The sequence below is a fragment of the Phytophthora sojae genome (assembly GCF_000149755.1).
Source record: "Phytophthora sojae unplaced genomic scaffold PHYSOscaffold_7, whole genome shotgun sequence".
In the NCBI taxonomy this organism is placed as follows: domain Eukaryota; phylum Oomycota; class Peronosporomycetes; order Peronosporales; family Peronosporaceae; genus Phytophthora; species Phytophthora sojae.
Window position 1 is genome coordinate 854,955 of NW_009258121.1, and position 17,128 is coordinate 872,082.

Sequence of the window (17,128 nt, forward strand, 5' to 3'; positions counted from 1 at the left end):
GCGGGGGCCGAGGGCCATGCGACGCCAACGGCTGATTGTCTACGAGGACACTGCAAGTTTGGAGGCACATGCATCCCGTGCCGAGGCACTCTGCGCCTGCTAGCGCTGTGGATACGGCCACTAAAGGCGTCGGCTTCGCGGCCAACATCGCCGACGGCAGGGGGTTCCGCGCGGGGTGCCCGCTGCGGGCACAAGTCACTGTAGGCGTGACGATGAGGCGCGCCAGCCTTGCAGCGGCGTCGCCCGAGAATTCGACCTTTGGGTGTTCGGATTCTCTCGAAGCTGATTGGAGAATCAGATGTGATTCTCAGATAAGTGGGGGAGGATGTAACGGGGTACAATCAAGTGTACCCATTCCATGAAGAGTGACGGGTGTCACTCTCCCGAGTACATGGTACATGGTACCAGTAGCACCGCAAGCCAACCATTTGAGTTTGTGTGGGCTTTTGTATAGTTAACTTGTAGTTTGTATTAAGACCAAGTTAACCTCTACCAAAACACAGTCAGTCTTATAACCTATTCCTTTGTAGCAAACCGTTCTCTTTGAGGCCGGGAACTGGTGAACTGCTGTTCACCTGGATAGTAATATCCACACGCACTTCCTCTGTGCATTGTGCTGTGTGACCCCGTCACAATCGCCAACTTCGTGTATGAATCTGGATCGGCGTTTCGGATCGTTGAACTTCCCTCCTTCACGTTCATGATGAACGGCGCCAATCCAGTCCTGACCATTCCATCGGCGAAGAAGGTGGGCGACGAGCTCCTAACGGCGTCGTTCGAGCAGCACACGGAGAAAAAGTATCTGGTGATGCAAAAAGACCATGCGTTCGTTGCAGTCGCATTTGACGGGTGGTCAAATTTGAAACGCGAGAAGATGATCAATGTTGTGGCGTCAAGTCCGAACATGGGTGTTGTGCACATCAAGACGATTGCTGTGGGATTCGACTCGCAAACCGGCAAATATATCGCTAGGCTTATGATCAGAGAAATCAGCGAGTTGGAAGACGTTATCGGTCCGGGCAAAGTGGCAAGTTGTACGACCGACAGTGCTGGCAACATGGAAAAGGCCTGGGAGATTCTCGAGAAGCGTGGAATCTTTTGCAATGGTTGTGCTGCCCATACGTCCAATCTGCTGCTCCAAGACGTGGCGAAGTTGGATGAAGTCAAGGCAGTTGCAGCTGGTGCGGAGGCATTTACGGCGTATTTCATGGGTCGCCACAAGCTTCTCGCGCGTTTCAAGGCTGCCAAACTTGAGCTGGCTCAGTCCGGCTCGACGAACGTGCATGGCCGATCGTTTACGATTCCAGTTGCTACCCGTTGGTACTCCGCATACCAGTGCCTTGTGAACGTCATTCGGAACAGAGAAGCTATCACCAACGTTTTCGACGACGAGGAGCTCATGGAGTCATACAAAGGCATCAAGAAGCGACGTGTGGTGCTCGTACCTGCCCCAACCAAGGCATCGAGGAAGAGCAATCGCACCAAGAAGATGTCGAGGAAAGTCCAAGAGAATGCGGATCAGCAGCAGCAACAAAAGTCCGCGAAAGAGATTGCTTTTGAAAAAGTTGAAACGATTGTGCGCGACGAAAACTTCTGGGAGAAGGGTGAGCAAGTCATCAAGCTTTTGGAGCCGATCATCGAGAAGCTGGGGCTGATGGAGGCTGATGGGACCTGCATATCGCTGGTGTACTGGGCGTTCAACGACCTCCTGAAGAAGCCCATCTACAGATCCCCAACAGTTTTGGTCGATGCAGCAAAGCAAATTCATGCTTTGATCAAGGCAAGATGGGATAAGATGCACACCGATGCCATGGGGATCGCCTACTTCTTAGACCCGTCCCAAGATCCGCGCGGTTTCGTTGACGATGACAGAAATAAAACGAAGAACCAGATCCGTAAAGTGGCGAAAAGGCTGGGGTTCTCAAAAGATGAAGTTGATCAATGCTTTAAGGAGGCTGGTGTCTTTTGGAATCGGAAGCGGGACTGGACGCCGAAGCAGCGGAGGACCGAATCGCGTACGGCCCCCTTAGAGTGGTGGGGCGAAGAGCGTGACAAGTACCCGATTTTGTCAAGGATTGCGCGAAGGATTTTCACGATGCCGCCATCGTCGGCAGCGACGGAGAGAAATGGGAGTACACACAAGTACATCTACTCAAGTTGTCGGTCTCAACTTGGTCTGGAAAAGGTCAACATGTTGGTGTCGCTGTACTGGAGTCACATGGAGAAAAAACCGTTGCCACCGGTTGTGTACAACCCAGCAACGCTCGGCGATGACCCAACTATTGAAAACGTGCCGAGTGTCTACTTCGACGCTGACGACTCGGATGACGACGACGATGATGATGATGTCTCAAGTTCAAGCGACGACGAAGACTTCGACGAGGACGCAGACGATGAAGATAGCGAAGAAGTCAATTCTGCAGCTCGTGCAGAACAAGACATCGTGATCCAAGAGCCCCTGGACTACTACATTGACAACACCTACGACTACTTAGGCGAGCATCTGTAGTTGCTTCGAACAACTGAAGTGAGTGGTTCTTGCGTACGTTTTTGAGCTAATTTAATTAATTTATGAGAGAGAGAATTGCATCTTGCATCTTGTAGACTATTAGAAGGCGGCGAGCAATGAATTGCACTTTGATAGTCACTTGTGCCGTCGGTGTCAAGCAGTTTATTGAGCAGAACAACTTTTTCGTGAGGCCCGTGAGTTTCATTCGTAGATTCAACAGGATTCATTTCTGTTTCATCCACGAAACTCAGATAAATCTGCGGACGAAACACACACTAGCAGCGGCAAATGGCGCGCAACTTTACGTCCAGAGACGAGAGCTCAGCCCGCTTTATCGCAGTACCGTACCTCGCAGAAAGAATGGTTAACTGCCGTTTCAAAACCTTGGGGAATTCTTTTGAAATTAAAACGTAGTTTTGACCAATCAAACACGTATAACTACTAAATACTTAGTATTAACAAGACGAAACTTGTTTTTTTTTTTTAAGAAACTGGAGTTATTTTACAGTAGTTTGAGCACCAAATAAAAAAGACCGAAAGTAGTCTTTCTGTGGGATACGGTACTGTAACCTGTGTAGAATACTACATAAGGTACGGCGCCACGTTAGTAGTGAGTGCTCAGTTTAAGAAAACCCTTTTCAGCTAATGATAATGCAGGAATCGAGGCACCAATTGCTATGATTGGTCGATAACATCCGGTGTGTAGCAACGCGAATCAAACACATGGCATTTCAACCCCCCCCCAATCAAAATCTCTCGTAAACTGGCGCCACCTGCGATTCGAGATGGCTCCAAGGCTTACTTGTTTCTTGGGTTCCGTGCGTCGCGTTTGATTGGTTCTTGTCCTACAAACTGTCGAAATTGCCCTCTTTCTCGCTCCTACCAAAAGCACGGTCATACGCCAAAAATTGAGACTGCTACCACAAAGTAAAAATGGCACTCCGAAATCTCTCCTAAAGTGGCGCCGTATCTTAACATAGTACTCTACACAGCGTAGTCTAGGTTGTATGTTTCGATTGAAGCACAAAGCAAAAACTAGTTTTTAAAATCAAAAGCTATTTTAATAGCTTTTGCTAAAATAGTCGCACCCTTTGCAAATAAGCTTGGCTTGCTATCGTGTTTTCTCAAAACGAGCTGTTGAAGTTGCCCCGCACCGGATATAGAATATTTAATGATCGATTCGATGGTACCGTCTCGTGCTCACTTCGCTCATTCTCTAATCTGCCTCAGTGCGCACAAGGCTGTTACCAAAGCTGCCAGCCAAGACATGTTGAACTTTAGTCACTTCTGAAGACAGTTCGTCGAGATCAAGGCGACCGTTGTGCTGCTGGATGCAAGTTATTGGAGGCGGAGAGGCAGCGCTGGGGCGACGAGGACAGAGCTACCCGAGGTGGAGACCAACAATGACGCGGAGCCAAGCGCAACTGACGTGACGACAAACGACAGCAGCGTTGGTATGAAGTGCGTCGGAGAGTGAGCCAGAAGTGGTGCCGCAGGCGAGGGAAGACGCCTGTGACAGTGATTTTGCGTTGGAGCAGAGTGAGCGCGGGTCGGCGAGTGATTCCGAAATGGAGCTGGAGCTTGATGAAGACAACGAGGTTGAGGACATCACTACATACGATTATCGGGATTCCGGTGTGAAAACAGAGCTGGACGCGGATGCTACTCCTGACTTTTATATCTACCGATCCTAGCCATCCCCATTAACGTGAGGATAGAGAAGCTCATTGGCGACAAGGCGATCCGCACGCGCATCTTTCCCTACTGGCGTTTCGACTTTGGCGGATACGACCTCTGCTTCGGCAACCTCACCACCTACGATGAGCACGGACAGCTTATCTTCAGCATCGTCGGAGACTGGGTTGGGAACGTGGGATCCGATACTAGGCCATACCGAGGCAGATGACTGTGGAAATTCGGGTATAGCTCGAGGAGCTTCTTGATCCGCATTCGAGAACTGGTCCAGGAAATGCTAGCCTGTGACTTTCCGAAGGAAGAGCTCGAGAAGGTGGAGATGGCGGGGGGGGGGGGGGTTGGTTGGTCTCCCGCGCGAGAAGAAGGCTCCCCATTGTGATGAAGTGGATCCGCCGGAATTAGAAGGGATCCCACACTCACACACTGCGCCCAGACACCGACTAACGGAGAGGGTACTCCGATAACCGTAGGTTGCTGAATGGCTCACCTCGTGTACCCGTCGGCGGGCTGGATCTGCTCTCTCGTTGACTCGAGACACGCAGGTGATGAGCTTGAACGCCCTTGGCGGGGACTTGGGGATATGTTGGGGTAGGTGCGCAGTGGGGTTCCTTCACGCGGGTCTGAGTAGGTCGATCCTTGGTCTTGGCCGTACATCTTGTGGATCCGATAAGTAATATACCAGATCCGGAGTCGTTGCCTTGTTGAGGGTGTTGTATCCTTTTCCTTTACATTGCTTGCCGCCTCCTATTAGCGGGGAAGTTGGGGGGGGGGGGGGGGCGAAGGGCGCGAGCTACTGGCCAAGCTATCCTGTAGTCTACCACGTTTGCGAGGGTAAATTACTTGATTACAGTATGTGTAATGGGCCTAATTTGGCTCACTACTTCAGCTTACACGTGTGCGCACGTGTGTGATGAAGCGTATCTTAGTTTAAACTAGTGTTAATTATACTCGGGCCTCCGAGTATAGATTAATCTAAATAAACGATCCAAAAAATGTTTTTGGGTTAAAATGAGAACTGCTATTTTTGTTTTATGCTTTCTGACTTCCTCTAAATGTAATATTCTAAGTTAGGAATTTGCCAACGGCTGGTTGGCAGAATTCCAATGCTATGCATGTCGCTCATTGACGAAAATATGCTGCTTTCAGCCAATAGGAACCCTAAGTCTCTTTGGACCACCCGTCGTGGTGATCGTAAATGTATGTAGTCTTTGGTGTGTCTTACACCAAGGTCGAGAAAGTCTTTCGAACCTCTAACAGACGTCGTGTCTGTTAGAGTTACAAGTGACTGTAGCCACTTGTGCGTGTAACCCTGTTACAGTATGGGCCAATGCAAATCCCAATACTAAAGACCAAGTGAGTGGTTCCCAAGCAAATTTGACTCTGATTTATGTTAGCCTGTACCCAGCCTTCCCATCCGGCTCGGAACCTATCCCGCTGTAGCCACGGTACCCATAATTTGGTACATACCCATACTTAATCTACGTGGTCCTAATTTAGATGACCCAATCCGTGTGCACCACACCGCTTGTACCTGGTCCAACTTCAACCGACCTACTCCAGCAACCATACCCTGATCCAGCAACCATGTCGTTATCCGAGCGACCCGGCAACGTCACCAACCGCCGGATCCCATTATCCGGTCAACTAGCGGATCCGATTCCATCAAGACCATTCTTGAGCGGTTACCACATTCGCCCCTGGGACGAGGTCGCTGCCGCGCAACGGCTTCATCTCGTGCCACCTTTGATCCACATCATTCGAAGATTTCCTTGGTAGCTGCCCAAATCCACTCACCGGAACCGGCTGCCTCCAGACGTCTCCTGCTCCACAATGACTCCGCCGCGTCACCGTCATCCTGAGCCCGCTGGGGCCACTACGCCGGCACCCGACCCCCGTACGAGGCAGACGTCCCTGTGCCAAGGACCCGTGTCGCTGTTGTCATAGGGTACGGCCGCTCTCCGACTCCTCCTCCACCGTGCGTCATCTGCGACTCCGCACCCTCCGATCACCTGCAGGCTGTCATGCCCCTCGCGTTGTCCCTGAATCCTGCCGACGTCATTCCTTCCTCGCTGCTGGCTGTGATCACCCACTACCGCAGTGTATTGGCCGATTACGACGAGTTGCGCCGTGCCAACACCCTTGACCCGCAGCGTACGAAGAACGCCACGCAGCGCCGGCGGGTTTGCGGGAGACTGCGATCCAGTACATCGACTTCGTCCAACGCAAATAAACCTCGAGTCAAGCTCGCCTCGACGACGCGAACCTCCGTGCGGCTGATGCCGTAGCCAGGATGGATCGCATGAAGGACGAGCTGCGCCAGTTCGAGGTGCTGAAGATTCAGCACCACCTGCTACGCGAGACTTTGGCTGAGGCGATTACACACCTCCAAGATTACGCTGCAAGACTGGAACGCCGGATGGAGGGTCGCGTGGTTGATGGAGAGTTGCATGGATCGGTGTCCCAGATCGCTCCGGACCTGAGGGATGTACGCCGCGAGAACTCGGATCTCCATTGCCAGCTCTCGGATCATCACAACCAAATTCACGCCGTCCAAACATCCAAGGCCGCCGCCGACGCTGATCTCGTCCAGTGTCGCATGCGGTGCGACGAGATCCAGATCCGTCTTAAGGACCTGCTGAAACACGCCCAGAAGGCTGAGAAGTCTAACCGCCAGCTTCGGGAGGACTTGCCCGTCATGTCCCGTGGTGACCCAGTTGTTCGCTCACTCCGCCTCGAGCTCCACGTCCGGGGCGAACGGATCCGCGAGCTGGACGGGCTAGTTGACCGCGTCACCGCGCATCGGGATCGGCTCCAAAAGGATCTGCGCGACGCCGACCGCCACGCCAGACTTGCCACGGCTGCTGCGGAACGAGCCAACGAAGCTCTGAGTCGACAGCACGACGCAACGCACGACGCACAGCGCCGTGCCCGCGATCTCGAAGGCCAGCCGGACCGGCTCCGCCAGCATCGGGCTCAGCACGCACGTGATCACCAAGCCCTCTCCGCCAACTTCCGTCGGTCGCAAGAGCGATTAGCGCAAGCTAACGCACGCATAGGCGAGCTCGGACAATTGCGTAGTGAGAATAACGTCCTCCGGGAAGAGCTGCGCGTCGCCCTCGCTGCCTGAGACGCCCTTCAGGCTGACAATGAAAATCTCCAAGTCGAGCTGATGGCTGTCCAAGAGTCACCCGATCCGACACCCGCTGTTACCGCCCCTCCAGCTCCAGCCTCCCCCACATCTCGTGCCGGGACTGCCGCGAGTTTCTGGCGCAAATCGAGGACTTTCAAGGCGCCTACGGCCACCTGCGTCGTGACTTCGACGACGTGAAGGTTGATTTTCGCTCGCTGGAGACCGAGCATGATGTGTTGGAGACGTTCTACACCGCTCTGACTGAGGATCATACGTTCGCACTCGAGCGTATCAGGTAGATCGTCTCCGTGGCCGTAGTTGTCCCTCCTGGCGTCTCCGGCATTGCATCTTCGGAGGCCCGTCTCCAGCCCGCTGGTTCTCCTCCTGGCTCGTCTGACGTCGTCAGCCGTCGTTTGCTAGATCTGATCATGGGTAAGCTCCCGCAACCAAACGTGTTCGTCGCGGATCGTCACCCGTGTGCACATGTTCCGAATCCTCGGCTGCTCGGGCCTCGTCCGGTCTCGGTGCCTTAGGAGATCTGGTCGATGACGATCAGGACGACGGCTGCGCATACTTGGGCGCCAGAGCGGAGTCCAACGATTCGAGCTCGGAGGGCTCCGTCGACGAGGAACTATGCGTGGCCCAAGCCCGCTCCCGAGCTTATCTCCGTCGTCGCAATTCCTGTGGCGAAGCGCCGCCGACAGTCTCCGGATCCGCCTCCGCCCCTATCGAAGTCGATGAGGACAACGAGGAGCTGGACTACGTGGAGGATGAAGCGAGCACCGAAGATCTCAACAACTCTCCTCGCGAGACGTCGGTGGCCGCCCGCAGTTCAGTCGAAGTTCCGGAAGCTGCGGTTGGTCGAACACACCCTTCCGGCGCCGGCGAACAGATCCCCATGGCGGGCACAGATGCTGTCGCTTTTCGTTCTTTCGGTCCTCTGGGGTCATCCCTGGGCTTCGACAGCAGCGTGCAGTCTCCGCAGCGGAAGTTGAGCCTTGGGGAGCCTTCGTAGATCTCCGTGTTACCATCACGCCCCGAGTCATCATTGACTACCACGTACTGACCGCCGACTGGATGTTTCCTGAGCGTGTCGAACGTGGCGGCACCTTGGATCTCGCTCGGTACGCGCCAGGATTGATCACACGTGGTAACGTGGAGGCTCTGTACGCCGAGGAGCCTCGGCGTCTACTCGCCCAGTACCCTACACCTTCGACTTGTACGCCTCGCCCCAGTTGTTGAGCATCGTCGACGGCTACCTGGAGTTCGAGAACGACTGCCTGCAAACGATCTGGGAGTCGACCCACCCGTTCCCGATCTCCAAGGAGTTGAAGCGGTCAGACTCCTGGTTCTCCTCCTTCTACACGAGCTGCAAGAATCGTAGCTCGCACGCTCATGAGAAGTACCGGAACTGGCAAGAGCAAGGTTTCGGAAAGGCGCGCCGGAGTGGCTGTTGCGACTTGGATCTCTGGCTGAATCGCATGTTCGCCCGTTTCCCCCAGCCGAGCGAGGACACGACGTGGTTACCAGCTCGTGAAGCCATCACCGAGGGGCGTCTAGTGCCGACGAGTTTGGTGGCGGCTTTGGTTGACTGCGATCGAGTCGATTCGTGGCGTAAACACTTCCGCACGGCCCTCGACACGCACCCGGCGTTTCGAATCCTTCACCATCGGTTGAAGTTCTCCCGCACCTGAGCGCTGCAGTTAGGGCTGCAGATCCCGCGCCTTGCGCGTCTAGCTTTAGTCTCATCTTGGTAGCAGAATTCAGTAGCTAGTCGCCCGATTGTATATCGTAATCCAATTTCATTCCACCGTTCGTAATTCATATCGTCACATTTTCCTCCACCTTCGTCAGATCCAGTTCATCGTTCGGCATTCTTTCTGCTTGTTCGTTACACACACATGCACCTCTGGCCCTCCACAAACGGGCAACCTCCCTGCCCTACCTCTTCGTCAGTTCACCCCTCGTGACGACCAGTCCGTCCGAGGGATCCCCTCCTCCGTTGATGCTGCAGCCGTCCTGCTGATGCTCCGCCTTGAACTTCATGTCTGTCGCCAGCCGACAGACACGGTCGCCCTCGCCAATCTTCTTCATGTGACTGCATGACTTGGAACCTGCTCCGTTTCGCACGGGCGGTCAGAAAATCGTAGATCAGTGCACCACAGTTCAGATCAGCCTCGTTCACCCACGAGGGTTCTTCGTACCCCTTCCACGTGATCATGAATTTGCGCAGCGCGTGTCCATACTGTGTCTTCCGTCCCGCCATCATGTCCAGGATCCTCTTTACTCCAACCTCATCTTCTTCCAGCGGTCGATCCCAGCTTTCCTCCGGCAGTAGAGCCTCATCGAAATCGAACCGATCTGCTTCCTCCACTGTTAACAGGATCCGCGGCCGTTCGGGGAACTCTCTTACCGGCTTCAATTTGGATACATGCACTAACGGAAAGAGGTGGTACTCGGTCCCCGCGGTCTCTAGTCGCAATATGTACTCGTTCACCAACGAAGGGAAACGCGCTACCTGATGATACCAAAAACAAGTCAGCTAGAGGGCTAAGGAGGCAGTCGAAATTGTAGAGGAATACAATCGTGTCCATCCATGTGTTTACTTAGAGGAATTGCTGGAGGCAGTGAAGGAAAGCTTTGGCAACGCGCAAAGCTATTCTAGGCGTACACTTTGTCGTTTGCTAACGTTTGATCTTAAAATTACAAGAAACATACTTTCTCAGCGCGCACGCAAAAGAGAGCCAGCACAAGCAGATTTTTTTAACACTACGTCCAATTTACACTGTACTAGTTGAGAACTAGACGGTAGAGATGCGCTGAGAAAGTATACTTGGTCACGTCGAGGCACACTTGCGATTGTCACTCTACCCTTTAGTCGTGGGGAGCGTTTATCGAGTTTGGCTGCAATTGATGCGTCAGGGTTCTTTGCATGGGAATCGACGTCGGGTATGTTGGACAGAGTTGCCTTTCATGACGTATTCCGAAGAAAATTGCACCGTATCTTAATCCGTGATCATTACCACCAAGGTACAATACAATTGAGACAGTCTTAAGCTAATTATGTTTTTCATATACTGTAGATCTATCGGAATCCTAGATAATGCCAAAATTCACATGTACAAGGGGCTCCGTCTTCCACGTGAACGGTAGGCAGCTAGGAACGGGAGGTCCGTACAGAGGGGGGGGGGGGGGCACATCATGTTGTACTGTGTATTCAGCACATTCGGTAACGCGTCCACCACAACTAGCTGGACCTGGTACCTATTGACAACGCTGCCTGTACATCTTATACTTGCGTGAGCCGAAACAATGTACAACTAGACAGATAGATGCAATAGGGGTTTTAATGTAAGCATCGATGAGGATTATCGTTTGGCGAAAATGAGGATTTGCTCTGACCAAAGATGCTTCTCGCGAGACGCATCGTTTGGGCTAATTCCTCGCCAAGCTCATTTATTGCGTCCGTTTTATCTCCTCGGATCAATCACCTTGGGAGTGCCCTCACTACCAGGACGATATGCAAATAGGACGTGTGGGGCTAATGCACTATGTGCACTCAAAAGATAAAGGAGATTCAGGGCTATCTAGCCATGGTTTCAGCTAGCGCGTCGAGAGGATTGGTGTGGAAGGAGAGTGCAAACAGCACCATTTTTTCAGCGTGCCCCGGTCAGACAGCTATGTGTGACACCAGCTTTTGAGTGAATTTCAAATCTGCCAGGATGGATTTGCAGGCACATAGCCCTGACTCATTTTAATAGAAAAATAATCCTCATTAATGCTTACATTGAAACCCCATAATATAAGCCATATTAGCGCTGATATGAAACTTACAGTAGGTAGACACCACGTTTCCAAGCTCGAGACTCCTGCGAGGTTGCAATACCGGTGAGATCACGTCCCCAGCATGTGCGCAATACAATCACAGCACGAAGCAACCGTCGGAGCGGTTGAGAACGTCTTGTGGGACAGCTAGACCACTTGAAGATTTACTGTGGAGCCAGCAGCACCGTCCACAGCGCAGACGCAGAGTAGTGGAAGGTAGACTACACGCTGAACCCTGAGCACAACGACCAGTTTGTTTTTTACGGTTGGTACGGGCTTCTAGCGCGAGCCCGCACTGCTTGTTCTTACTGGTTAAGTGCTGATGTAGTTGTGCCAACCATATTAGCATTGATGATGAGGAGAGGTCCTAATTAGGTAGTTTTTAGCTGCCAGATCGTGTTTAAGGCTGAATTGGTAGAAAGCGCCCGGTTTTACCCGGTGGAGCGCGATAGAATTCTGCTAGATAAAATGAGAATGCGTGAAAGGCACAATATAATACATGCAAGGTTCGATGGAATAGCTCCCCATACAGTAATTAAAAAACTTGGTATGTTTTAAAGAGTAGTGTCTTGATGCATAGACCACCTCTGTAAGCATAAACTTGGAATGGCCAAAACTACGATTTAGACTGAGATTTCAGGATCTAGTACTCAGCTCGGTACTACCAGCAAATTAATGGTGATTTGAATAGAACAAACATTGAACGAAAGGGTCAGCTCTGATCACAGGAAGTAACTGATCGTGTCCAAGCTGGCCCTCTCTGTTGGCGCCAGACACAGCGGTCTCTTGACCAAGATACCGGCATTCCTTGATCGACGTCGTAGCGCGATTTCGCTGATGGAATGCATCGTCGTGTCGTCTCATGCGTGAAGCCGACGCTGCCCGATGCCCATAAGACGCGGCGTATCCAGAGGGCTCTAGCACATGTTGATATGCCTCTAGGTATTGTATTTTGTAATTTACGGAAGTAATTTACTGTGTATAAATGTTGTGCATTTATGTGTGTTTTCTATTTAGGGGTACTGTTTTACCGAATGCATCACATGTATGGTATTGTACATGCAGACGAAAAGTGGTATAACCTCGCCAATGGGGCCAGCAAGTACTACTTGGCGCCGACGGAGCAGCTTCCGTATCGCTCTTGCCCCATTAAACGTTACATAGGCAAGATCATGTTTTTGGCAGCATTAGCCCGTCCCCCGGGACGGTTGCTACCACAAGCATCGCTTTGATGGGAGGCTAGGGATATGGTCCATCATTGAAGCAACTGAGGCACAGCAAAGCTCCATGATCAGGCCCAATGGCGCTAAGGTGGGGAAGAGCATCCCAACTACGCGGTCACTCTATCGCAACTTCCTCGCCGAGAATTTGTTGTCTGCTATTCGAGCCAAGCTTTCGGGTAAGCTAACCTATGTCACTAAGTTTAGCTCGGGTCTAACTGATCTCATGGTGTTTGATACCGTTCCGAGAGGTACACCAGTGTTCACGCAGCAGGACAGCGCTGGTCTCCATATGTGTGAAGATGACAGGGAACCGGTGGCGCAGCTAAGGTGGATGTCTGGAAGATCACGATGCGATACCATCCCCCTAGGTCACCAAAGCTCAACGCACTGGATGTGTGCTTTATTTTGCATCTATCCAAACCCTCCAGTATCGCAAGGCTACTTACGACACCGTAGCAAGAGGCAGTTGATTATGTCAAGTGGCATACATTTGACAAGGGCTTTGTACCCCCTCAAAAGGTGATGGAGTTCATTGTTGTAGACAGTGGAGGCAACGGATTCGAGTTGCCGCGCGTAGGTAAACATGTTGCTGTCAACGGACGCATGCCAATGTCTGTCACGGTTAACCAGGACTCGGTCATAAACGGGTACCGGCAGTTGTATTTGTAACGCTAATTCAACAATCATATATTGTCAACGTTTAGCTTAAACCAATATGTTATGGTTAACTGCCAGTGCTCCACAATAAGCCTCAGTATCTACTCGTCTTATTTGAAGGTCTTCTGTTGCGTTTGGGGCGTTCCTACCCGTACCAGGACGTTGTAAAAGACCCCCCTAAAACTCTGCCGATTTTTCCCGCTAAATTTGATCTTGCTGCGAAAAAAAAAACTTGTTGCAGATTGAAGGCGACACGTTTGGGATATCTTGCCTTACGCAAAACAGCACCCATAACCATGTAAAAAAATACTAACGTTCAGGCCGCATCAAGACCGATTTGTGATGTCCGTAGGCCATATCAGAGGGAGCTGTCATTTAGGAGCTACCCCGTGAAATTTGGAAACGTCATTTTGTAGTGAGCCAGCGAAGTATTAATGCGTAATTGATGTGATACTAGAAGCCCATTAATCTAACATCGTAGATGAAACCGCGAAAGTGTTGTTATTGGCTACCCACGAAATCCAACGTTTTTTTGCGCTGAAAATACATATTGTTTGTCATTAGATTTTTCTAGAAAATGGAAAATGTCATGTGAATTTTATGATTGTATTGTTATACTCAAAGTGTGTGCATTTGGACTAAATATTACATAAAATTAGAAAATATCTAGAATATTTCGTGGCCTTTGTTATACAAATCGACATTATTATTGTCATGATATTGACCTTCTTTTGTCACTGTGGACGAAAAATCGGCGAAAATACCGACTTTTGGCGGGTCTGTTTTTTTTCCTTCGCGGTATTACTATTTCCCCACACCAACCATTGCGACGCCCGGCCCAGAACTTGGCCACACTACGTTTTCTTTGTCGCATCCTCCCACTTTTCACTTTACTTCAGACAGAACACCACCCCTACTCACCAGGCTTGCTGTGATGCTCAACCTCGTAGTCTACACCCCATCCTCATCCCACCAAACCGTTGTGCTGTTCTTCTTCTCACTGTTGCTTAACGACAACGATGAGCTCTCTGAATACTTCGCCGGCAAGATGTGCCAGTGCGTGCTCAAGCATGCTGTTGGGCGCGGCTATAGCAATCTCGCCTATAATGTCCGTGTCAAGCACCCTGGCTTTTAGGCGTCCTTTCTGATTTGGGTCGGATGCAACGGATTCGACCCTGCGCTTTGATCAGCTATAAGGCCAGAATTAGTTTGACTGGCTTGAATGGGTGATGATGGGCAACTTGCACTTCAACGTTTGCGACCAACCGCTAACCCGGCGGTAAGTTTTTTTATTACTACTCAACGACATTGGTTGAGTTGTAACAGATACACGAATTTGCGCCATCTATGTGTTAAAACGTTCTGTAGCGACATGGAGTCTGTCACCAGAGCCGTCGAGGTCAAGCTTGGCTGTGAGGTAACGAGCAAGATCAGCGTTTTGCTCGAAGGCTAGACGCATGCTTCGGAGCATTTCACGGCCTTCTACACATGCTATGAGCGTAACGGTGTTCTTCACGCTCCGCTGCTTTACCTCGCCCGAGTTGTGCAGCTTCAAGGAAGCTGCCCCAGCCCTTGAAGTCAACCACGGCAGAGATTCACCTGGCGGCGCTCTGGTTTGGTAATAATATTAATTAAGTGTGCTGTACGACAAGTGATAAATGAGCTGTAAATAAATATCTGGCTCGAACCATTGATGCCCCCCCCCCCCTCCGTGGTCTGTGCGAGTCGCCGACAAACCTGGCGGTCCTGCTGTATATGGGCTCCACTAGAAGCTCATGAGCAAGCTCAGATCTTTGAATCAAGTGGCGAAGCTACGGTATAATTACTACTCTATGATTAGTACTACCTCTGATCCGAAAAACAATTGTCCCTTCCACTATGATGTGTCCACATAATTTTTTTTCTTCCGATTGGACAAAGAAGTGATATTGTTTTTAATTTGTTTTTGTCCGTTTTTCGCAACCCTGCCCTGGTGGCTCCAAAGCTCCCGCGCAACTCCAAAACACAGCCCCAACGTTAACAACTACGTCAATCGGGAAATGGCTCATCTTGTTCAAGACGTACCTGAGTGGTGGCGTCATTACTGTAGGACTGTGCGCACGGTGGATTACCACGCGGCTGACTGGCAATCAGCCCTCGATGGGCTAGTGCTTCGCATCGTCGTCCGCCCGGCTACATGCCGTTAGGTACAGTGTGGGTACTCCATGTAAACAGTATCCTTTTCCTCAAAGTGTCTTCTTCATTGGTGGCAGACATGTGCAAGCCATAAATTCTACAGTAACCTTCGGTGTTCAGCCTCTAGGTAACACACTCCTATCTCCTACAAGACAAGACGCATCTCGTGAAAAAGCTACATGACGTTGTTGCCGCTCTAGAAATGTTTTTTAGCTCTGTAGTAATCATTAGTGCAACAAGGCGGAATGCCTTTGCAACATTCAACACTCCGCATACAAAACCAGGGTAGCTGAATTGGGCGAGTTGACACGTTGTATCGACGTGGAATATAAACGTGGATTTGATCACAATCAAATGTACGCGGAAGCGCCTTCATTGATATACCTACTAAAAGGCCTTAAATTCAACTCATACCCCACAACCGGACTGACACTAGGATCCATGTCTTTAAATACAATACGGATACGGGACACACCCACTATTGCGTCCGCTAAAGCCAGCAGTGATCTCACACGCAACGAAGACAGTGTGTTGTCCGCCTCCCTGCTTCGAGAGCCGAATGTGTGATTTATGATATGTAAATCGTTCTTTTCGTTAAGATCAGGAAGGCGCAACTAACAGCATAGATACGGTAGTTTCATCACTCAACCCAAGCCCCCCCCCCACATCCGACACAGGGTTTAATTCCGAGAACGATAGGCTGGTAGGGTAGATTTAGCGTAGCCTGTAAGCAGGACGTCATTTTGTTTTGCACCCGCAGCGCACACAGGCGTCCCCAGCATGCCGGTCGTGACGACAACAGCACGCTCGGTTCCAGCGGCACGAAGTCGCCAGCGCTCCCAGCGCACATGCAGCGGATATAATCGCGTCCTCGCCACACATCAACTTCTACCTACTACGCAGACCAAGCTCAGCTCGTCAAAGGGGACCGGTTCCGCGATCAAGCCCAAGCTCACCGGACCTAAAATACGTATTCATCTTCGCCCTGTTCTCACCTGGGATCCTGGCGCGTGATCCAGAGCATCACGTAGCACTTCGGTTTTATAGGCCTTGACCCCTCTTGGCCTCATCTCGCTGTTGCCGTGTATCCACGCGATGTTTGTGCTGCCGTTTGTCAGCTGAATTCGAGGAGAGCGGTTCATTTACGCGAGCCGGAGATGGGTATGGCGGGTTCGTCATAAGCAGCGAAGCCAGCTCATATCATGGGGGGGCGCCTCGCTCAGCCTCACGAGCTCCACATCGCAAGCCATCACGCCCATTCCGAGGCTCAGAGAGCATGCACCTTTTTTTCCAGATACGCGTTAGGCATGAAGCGCGTAGCCCATGAGGCACTTGTGCTTCCGTCGAAATTAGCCGACACATCCGCTATCGACTTTTCATAAGTCCCCATATTGGCGCAAGGCGTCATCAGGGTTGTAGCGGTGGAAATATCGCTTAAGATTTTAAAGTTTTCTATCCAGCACAGGGAGATTAACATCTTAAACATCTTAAAGTTTTCTATCCCGCACAGGGGGATTATCGCTTCGCCAGAGTCGTAACATCCACTCTGAATCGGACTACAGCTTCATCCATCGAAAATCTGGCTGATGACATACAAGCTGGTATGGCTACAATAACAGAGTCGCGAACGGTACGTACCTCCACGGACATCTCGGATAGCTGCCTACTGGATACGCTACAACCTCAGCACAAAGAAGCGCGCCAATTTCAGGCGCTTCAGCTGCGGCTGCATCCGCAGATTATTGCTCAGGGTAGCGTGTAAGTGATCTTAACCGCCAAGGATAAGGAGTTTTCAGCAAAAACAAAACTTTAGCTTACTAGCGTTAGCTTGACTAAGCATGTTCGTTCTGATACTCCTAGAATATCTAAACTCGGTTGTTCAGGCACCACAAGTCCTCCATTGTGCCCTGGTGG

General features: G+C 51.1%; 4 protein-coding genes across 4 annotated transcripts; all 4 read left to right on the forward strand.

Moving 5' to 3' along the window:
- Positions 1–700: 700 nt before the first annotated feature.
- PHYSODRAFT_419087 (hypothetical protein) lies at positions 701–1,165 on the forward strand (the record flags this gene model as incomplete). The annotated part of the gene is made up of 1 exon (XM_009533773.1): positions 701–1,165. A coding segment is annotated over one exon (465 nt), but the record flags the coding sequence as incomplete, so codon positions are not given.
- A 645-nt stretch (positions 1,166–1,810) lies between these two features.
- Positions 1,811–2,257, forward strand: PHYSODRAFT_415066 (hypothetical protein; the record flags this gene model as incomplete). The annotated part of the gene is made up of 1 exon (XM_009533774.1): positions 1,811–2,257. A coding segment is annotated over one exon (447 nt), but the record flags the coding sequence as incomplete, so codon positions are not given.
- A 3,777-nt stretch (positions 2,258–6,034) lies between these two features.
- On the forward strand, positions 6,035–9,028 carry PHYSODRAFT_303679 (hypothetical protein; the record flags this gene model as incomplete). The annotated part of the gene is made up of 6 exons (XM_009533775.1): positions 6,035–6,098; positions 6,149–6,355; positions 6,448–7,281; positions 7,389–7,629; positions 7,920–8,190; positions 8,570–9,028. 6 exons carry the CDS (start codon positions 6,035–6,037, stop codon positions 9,026–9,028), a joined length of 2,076 nt encoding a protein of 691 aa, XP_009532070.1.
- A 4,978-nt stretch (positions 9,029–14,006) lies between these two features.
- Positions 14,007–14,171, forward strand: PHYSODRAFT_413086 (hypothetical protein; the record flags this gene model as incomplete). The annotated part of the gene is made up of 1 exon (XM_009533776.1): positions 14,007–14,171. A coding segment is annotated over one exon (165 nt), but the record flags the coding sequence as incomplete, so codon positions are not given.
- Between the last annotated feature and the right edge of the window lie 2,957 nt (positions 14,172–17,128).